Below are 8,099 nucleotides of genomic sequence, written 5' to 3' on the forward strand. Positions count from 1 at the left end.
ATTATGTGTAATTAATCTGTAATTTAAAGCAAACCTTCGTTCTTCAACTACATATTCATTTCCGATACCCGATATTATTATGATGGCTAATTCCATCATAATAACTTGTATTTTAACTCGTCATTATTCAGCAAAACTTTTTGATTAAAAAATTCTGTATTCGTCCTTTGTGATAAAAGCCCAAGATACGAACCTCCACCATCTGCAAAATGCATGGCTCTCTTTGTACAGGATCTCTGTGGCTGTTACTGGAAGCCTAGAGTACGTTCAAGCAGTAGTAAATAGGCTTCCTTATTCTCCGTTTATTTAGTGTGTGATATATTTGTTTGTGTGTGTTTATTTGATAGTGTGTCTGTATAAATACTTTTGTCTGCCATTGGAAATAAAAATATATGCATTACAAATCCGAGTTATTAAGTATATTAACGCTGTTTACATTTTTCATTCCAAAACATATATTCAATTAAAATACATTATGCAATTTGTGTTCATCTACATTTGTTAATGTTTAATTAATGCCAACAGAAACATGTTCGCATAAATTCCTCTAAGTAATTTAAACATGAGGTTGTTTAAGAAGGCCATTTTTATCCATTCATTTACTGAAATATTTGCATTACTTCTTATATATTAAAATTTACATATATTATGTACTTTTTTCAGTAGACAATCCAAGAATATTCTATATGTTAAAATGTATGGTATATGCAATAATTCCCCCCCAAAAAAAAAGAAAAAAAAAAAAAACTTATCCTCTATTTGTGATCTTATTATCTGATTGTGTCTTCTTCAAAATACACAAATAATCTGATGGAATGAAAATATTTTGGTCATTAAAACTTTTTAATCACTGCTCTTTACATCTACATTTCTTTTTTCACATAATCTGAAGTTTTCGAGTAGTCTGAAGGTTTTCAAACTGTGTTTCACAGAAATTTTAGATACCATGCAACTCCTCTAGGGCATCTGTAAGTCAAAATTTAAAACAATTTTTAATATCACTGGACATCAAAATGAAATACTTGAAATAATCTTTGAAATTCTCTTATTATTGTTAAAAAATATTAAGCAGATTTTTGTTTATGATTAAATTTATAATGAAATAATGAATTTCTTTTTACTTTCTGCATAAAATGCACAAATTTTATATTTCAATTCTTTAACATTTATTTTTCTGAGGATAGAAATTCTTCTATAGAAAAAATTACGATTTTAGAAGTTTTTCTGAATTTAAAGATTTGAAGACAACCCTGTTATAAGGGTTTACGATTATAATGTGAATGACCCAAATAATTGTAAATGGCCTATGGCCATACTTAATACACATATTATTTAAATTGACATGCTTTACCTGTAATGTACATTTGTGACTTATGTTATAATTTAAGTGCACCAGTTTACTCACACTTTTCTGTATTGTATGTATGTAGTATTATATGCATCTCTAGACTCAGGTTAAAGCTAGCTCGTTTTCCCTTTCTCAGCTTTCCCAGATGACATTTTTGGGTCTTTACTGGAACTCGACGCACACTTTATTTCGGCTAGAATAACCACTTATCTCACTCTTCTTTTATTCAAAAATTATAACATACTAATTTGGGGAAAAAATTATATTTTATGTTAGTTACTCATGACAACATTCGAAACAACCTACATGTTCGACAAGGGGTAGGGGTCTAGGAAAGCCACAACTTTTTCAATGAACTGGATGAATAAATGCAGCCCTGCCTTTTGTTGTGTTTTATGCATTTATAAATTTCTACCTGACTGTTTATTCTTTAATTCTATATAACACAATTAATCGATGCTTGTTTCTTGTATGGAATTTTAACATTAATTCTACATAATAACATGAGTAATCTTTTTTTTTTTTAATTGTATTTTAGCATTATTAAAAAAACACTTTGGCACTATGAACTGAGAATATCTGTCAATCTGTCTTCTACGTTAATTTACAATAATATAAATGTGAATATCTGAATGGAGTTATATTGAAAGATCTACTGGATGCTATGATTCCATGATGGTCAATCCACCACATTGGAAATATTAAATCAAACAATAAGTACAGGAAAAGATTCAGCAAGACAATATATCCTCTTTTGAATGAATACATTTAACTGTAGTTATTCCATATGATGTATTATACAACACCCCAAAATCATGGAAAATAACTTTCTAAACCGAGTTTACAGTGTAAAAAAAGTAGTGGAAAAATGTTGTAGTCATGTAACTGGGCTATCTAACATAAAAATTACAGCATATTACACCAGTGTTCTTACCTTTACTGCATATTACAACCAAATAACTACAATTAGATATGAGAAAGAACAGGCAGTGTCAGTACAACCAAGAGTAAAACTTTTACAGAGTTGCTAATTTGAAAACAAGTGAACCTGTAAAACTAACCCTGCATACTGGTTTGCTTTAGATGCATTTGGTAACCAATATGCCGTAAGTCTTTACCAGATTCAGTTTTGAGTGCATTAAATACTATATTGCTCATATGTCTTGATCGTGACAATCAATGCAGCTGCAGCATTATTGAATAGAAATAAGTTATATGACTCTCAAATAAGTGTTTGTAAAGTTGTTCAGGAAATAAATATTACTAAATAATAACATGTATTATGTTTATTGAATTGTACAAAACTTATATGTTATACTTTGAATTATCGTCAATTTTAATTGTCTGAAATCTGGTATTTGATAGTATATAGTTGTAGCAGTTTTTTCACTATAAATTCTGAAGAATCCGAAAATAAATGCACATACTAAAGTATTTCAAGTATGATAATATTCAGTATTTAAGATTATCCTAAAAGTATGAAATTTATTATTTTATTTGAAAATAAGTATTAGTGTATCCATGGCATGCAGGTCCCCGAGATTACTCTATTATCCACTCATAGGTGGGGGTGTCACCTTTGCCAAAGGCTCTTTGTAGCCTGCTTTAGGTTTTATACTAATTTTAATTACTGGCCATCTACTGAAATGGTTTCTTTATGTATATCCACCTTTATTCCAACTCTGGTATTTCTACGGCGATGGAGGTTTAGTTGACCATACTTCTTGACAATTCTTTTACTTTTTTTTAGTTTAATTTTTTTTCAATTTGAAGCGGTAGACCAGTATATTCATCTCGCATAACTGTTTTTGAAGCAGACTCGAAAATCTCCTTCAAAGAGTTGGCTACATTGTGTAAATTTTCGCTATCTAAATTCCAAAGGAGTGACCGAATTGATCTGTAATTTGCATCACACTCATTGATCAAATTTCTTTTTTTACTCAACGTTGCTTCTTCAGATATGGTGGGTAAATTATCTGATGTTCCACCTGAAGGAGTTTCAGTTGATGAATATTTCCATTTTCTGGTGCCTGAAATACTTCTTGAGACTAAATCTTCATCAACTTTGAAAATAGGTGTTGAAAATAGCCATTCTGCAGTACATTCCAAACTCCAGGCTGGAAACTTCATGCCAGCAAACACAATATGCTTGCACAGCAGTCGGTTTCTTCTGAAATCTAAGCACGTGCATTGACACAGTTGTTTCTGTTCATCAAACGTGACAGAATAAACTGCATCATGCTTAGTTTCAGAAGAAACTTTAAAGAAGCCATGTGAAATTTTTTTTATACTACCCACATAAACTTCAGCAGCTCTTAATTTTGTTTTTATGTGATCAATTGACCATTTTGGCTTATTGATTAAATAATTTGGTACATGTTCATTGTATAACCTGGCCTGCGAAAGCATACTCAGATTTTTTCTGACGTAAATTCTATATCTTTCTGGCAGAAATTTCTCAACCAAGATCTTAATTATTTCAGACAGCATACAGTTTTTATATCCCTGAAGATATCTATATTTTAGTTCCTCATTTAAGCGTTCAACACCATTGTTCGAGTTTATGAATAAGTCATTTGGTTTGTAAGCCAAAGCCCATCTCTCAATTTCCTTGAACCATGTTAATTCAAAATAATCTTTCACAGCTTCATATTGGTTCCATGATTTTAATACCTCTATTGCTGCAACCATTTCATCTTGAGTTGGAGCATTTGCTATGGCACGTAATTTACACAAAAGCTCTTCTTTGGGAACCACTGCATTCTTTTTCTTAGAAGCCCATCTTGACCATGCCTGCTCTCGATGGAAACTACATATAAAAACCTTAATTCCTGTAAAGACATTTTCCAAACTTGTAATTTCTTCCATTGCAAAATCAACCATCCCATATTTTGGTCTAACGAGAGGCGACCAATTTTTAATAATTATAAGAGCTTCTTCTAATGCTTTGGCTGTTTCATTTTGTGTAATTATTATGCTCACTATTTGATAGTTCACATTTGTTTTGACAACTAAAAAATAAAGTGGGAGAGCATACTTACAGGTTCGATAGGTCGCGTCGAGAAGAACAAGATTAGAACCATATAAGACATATAAATTTTTCATTTCTTCACTTTGATATACAAATAGCAGATTTAGTTTTGAATCTGTAAAGTCATTTGGCTCAGTACCATCATATGTATTTTCAGTACATGGTCTAAAAAAAACAGAACACTTGGAAGTATCCCAGCTATTTATTAACATTTCTGTATTTTCCTGGTCAATTTTACTAGTTCTAATATTGGATTTTGCTTGGCTTATTATTTTCCTTATTGCCTCCATTTCTGGATAAAATCGTCTGCGCGTTTTATCAGTTTCTCCCAATTCAGTTGAAACGTATACTTCTAATAGCTCTGCAATTACAGTGGCATTGCATTTTCCATTCTTAACTTTAGAAGCTATGAAATGCCGCACTCTAGCATCTATAGGTTCTATTACTGCAGCCATGTTACCCATTAGATGATTTTGATGATCTTGGCTATTAGGTAAATTAAACATGAAAACTTCTTCACCAGCAATACTATCTTTATTGGCTAGTTTTTCCTTAATTTTCCGAGATATCATAATCTTTCTTTTTCGGGTTGGCACTACCTGTAATTTAAACATATTTATCACAGTAAAATTTAGAAATTCCAGCACAGTCATCTAAAACTAATTATTGATAAAGGTTCAATTTTAAAAACTTTCTGTTCATAGCAAATTATTCAAAAAAAAAAAAAAAAAAAAAAAGAGAGGAGTCATTTCTTTCCTTTAAAAAAAGCTATAAAAAGGATCTTCCATTTTTATAACAATAGATCAAATTACTTCTTCAAAGAAACATAACCAATAAAACTTCACTTTGAACAACTTATTTCTATTTGTAGCAAATTGGTTAGAATATAATTAGCATAAAAAGCCTTTATTTCTGGCCTGAAAACATCATTTTATTTGCATGTCAATTACTGAATTATTTATTTAGGAAAATATTACTGTTAAAAACCCTCTTTTGGCCAAAAAAAAAAAAAAACTATTTAGAAAAATATGTTGAATAAAGAGACACAAAAAATCATTTCTCTTTTATACATTGTGACTCTAAAAATACCTTTTGTTTTTATGTCAAAAAGTATGTATACTTTATCATAGAATACCTTCAATACATCTTGCTCATACGTGACAGAATTATATTTTTTCCTTAAAAAAAAATTCTCTAACATTACTAAGACCATCTTAGAACAAAAAGTTAAATAAACTTCTACCTTGAACTGAGGCATCCTGTACATTCGGGTAACATTAATTACAGCTGGACAATTAACTTTTTTAGTTGTCTGGTTCTTGGAATATGCTTTACCAAAAGCATGATCAGTTTGACACTAAAAGAAAAAAAAAAAAAAAAAAACACACACATATATATATATAATCCAAGAGGTGATATTTTTGTATAAATTTTTAAATATAACAATGTTATTTTACCTTTTCATTTTTTTCTTTAGCATAATTTTCCTTTTGACGTTTATTCAGATCTTTTCCTTGATGGCAAACAGGTTTTTCGCCCAAAGTGGAAATAGGGAATATCATCTAACCAGTTTAATCGTAAATCTGGAGTTAGTTCAACTGGAAAGAAAATTTTGATTTAGATCACAATCTGATAAGCTTTGATTTTTAAAAGAAAGAAATTACAGATCTCTATAAACATATTATACATTTAACATTATACTTTGATTTTTAAAAGAAAGAAATTACAGATCTCTATAAACATATTATACATTTAACTGTCTCTATATATACTACATACTGTAGACACTGCTTAATGTATTGCAGCTGATGTCGTGTATTGCAGCTGATGTCGTGTATATTGGCTATTGAATTTCTAAGTTCTGCTCTTTCATATATGGAAACATAAAAAATGCATCATTTGCTGTAATTTTATTTGCTCAATTTGGTTAATATAATCAAAATATTATACAATAAATTTCTTAAACTGAAGAACGAAAATGATTTTAATCAAGCATTTAGAAAAAAGCGCAAAATAATAAAATTAAAAAAAAACTTAATTTCATACGAATTTTCAATAGCTATTGATTTGGAAGGGCTTCAGCACAGTTCCCTCTTCTTCAAAAGGGAGGTAAAAATTCCTGAAAACATCTTTGCCAAAATACACTTGCGTTTTTGCGCAATTTCAGATTTTACATTGGCAAAATCTCTTTAAACAAGGATGCCCTCCAAGTATTAAGATTATAGGTATAGAATTGGTCCAATAAATTTCAGAAACATTATGCACTACTCAAATGAACTTTTGCAATGAAGACTGTAAACAATTGATAAACAAACTTTTATTTTTCCTAATTAAAATGTTAAGAAAGTGGCTAGTTATATTTATAGTTAATTCAATTCCTATTTTAAAAGATACTTTTCTCATCATCTTATATTATCAAAAATGGGCAAATGTAATCACATTAAGCAGCACCTACTGCAAACATAGAGAGATATTAAAAGCATTAAACTATTATGTAAAAAAATTATGTCATTTTGTCTCATATTAAAATTATATATGCTAGGTAAAGTATAGAATGAGCTAGCTGCCTTACGCAAAAGGGATGCCTTTGAGAAGGTCTAATGGGAAACTGTCTTGTATTCACTTATATATATAAGGAGAACAGGAAAATTCCCATGCAGCTAATCCATTCAACAGTATTTGTACCTTGATCAAACATCCAGTATTCAGCTATCTTATCTGCTAGTCCATTGGTGCTAAGAGTCAAAATAGACAACTTTTTTTTTACACACAAGATAAGTGATTTTACACACAAGATAAGTAGCATTCATTGACTAAAGAAATATATATATCACATCACTAAAGAAATATATATACATTTCAGAAAACTTTCCTGTTTTCTAAAATTCAATATCTTTATTATTATAACTTCCTGATATTTCAATGCATTATAATTTTATGGTGAACTATTACCTGAAAATAAAACAGAATATTTTTTGAATTGGTAGTGTTTATTATAAGGTTATTTTGAAACATGTTGTTAATGATAAAACTAAAGAATGGATTTTCTTTATAGACTATTAAATGATTATATTTCAAATCAACAGACTGCATTCATACACTAAAATAGGATGAAAAATATAGTAGTCATCGAGACAAATGTCGAGTTTCTCAAGAAACAACAATAAAAATTTTCAAATCTAACACGGTATATCTTGTTTAATGTTTAATATAGTACGGAATGTTTCGTGAAGCATCAGCTATTTAAAAAAAAAAAAAAACATGCAATACCTGACAATGAAACCAAATAAAAATCAAACATAACGCTATTACACGTTATGCAACAAAATTAATGAATATGAACGTCTATAAACCCTTTTTTCAACTTGGACCGAATCTCGCAACATCAACTAGATCGTACGCAATAAAATTAATACAAATTAGTGTTGATAAGTTCTTTGGAACAAAATGGCCAAATATCAACTAAACAACCAAAGAAAGCATTTACATTCTAGAGGATTTTTATTTACTCATTACATCTTCAAAAATTACTTACTCTCTTTATCGAATGACTTTCCATAGTAGTAAACATATTTTGTTACAGTTTCTACTTCGTGTCTGCGAAGTATTTCTTTAAATTCGCTCCAAGATTTCGCAAAATTCATTTTGCCTCTAAACACAAAGGTTCATACACGAGACGGACTTTGAAACTCGTAATCGATAAACCGGCCATTCCCCTAT

At 29.7% G+C, this 8,099-nt stretch overlaps 1 protein-coding gene across 4 annotated transcripts; it reads right to left on the reverse strand.

The window, feature by feature from the left end:
- Positions 1-824: 824 nt before the first annotated feature.
- Positions 825-8,087, reverse strand: LOC118201767 (uncharacterized). 4 transcript variants are annotated; one of them, XM_035373917.2, is made up of 5 exons: positions 7,915-8,087; positions 6,952-7,114; positions 5,837-5,977; positions 5,623-5,736; positions 825-4,978 (listed from the first exon to the last, which is right to left on the reverse strand). In XM_035373917.2, the coding sequence occupies exons 3-5, from the start codon at positions 5,939-5,941 to the stop codon at positions 3,095-3,097; spliced, it is 2,103 nt and encodes a 700-aa protein (XP_035229808.2). In that variant the 5' UTR covers positions 5,942-5,977; positions 6,952-7,114; positions 7,915-8,087; the 3' UTR covers positions 825-3,094. The 4 variants fall into 4 exon arrangements, with proteins under 4 accessions (XP_035229808.2, XP_085675167.1, XP_035229809.2 ...); XM_085819041.1 differs by lacking the exon at positions 5,623-5,736; XM_035373918.2 differs by lacking the exon at positions 6,952-7,114 and having other exon boundaries at positions 7,915-8,086.
- Positions 8,088-8,099: the final 12 nt, after the last annotated feature.

Source organism: Stegodyphus dumicola, chromosome 6 (genome assembly GCF_044657685.1).
Source record: "Stegodyphus dumicola isolate Sdum_Otavi_A_Nest chromosome 6, ASM4465768v1".
In the NCBI taxonomy this organism is placed as follows: Eukaryota; Metazoa; Arthropoda; class Arachnida; order Araneae; family Eresidae; genus Stegodyphus; species Stegodyphus dumicola.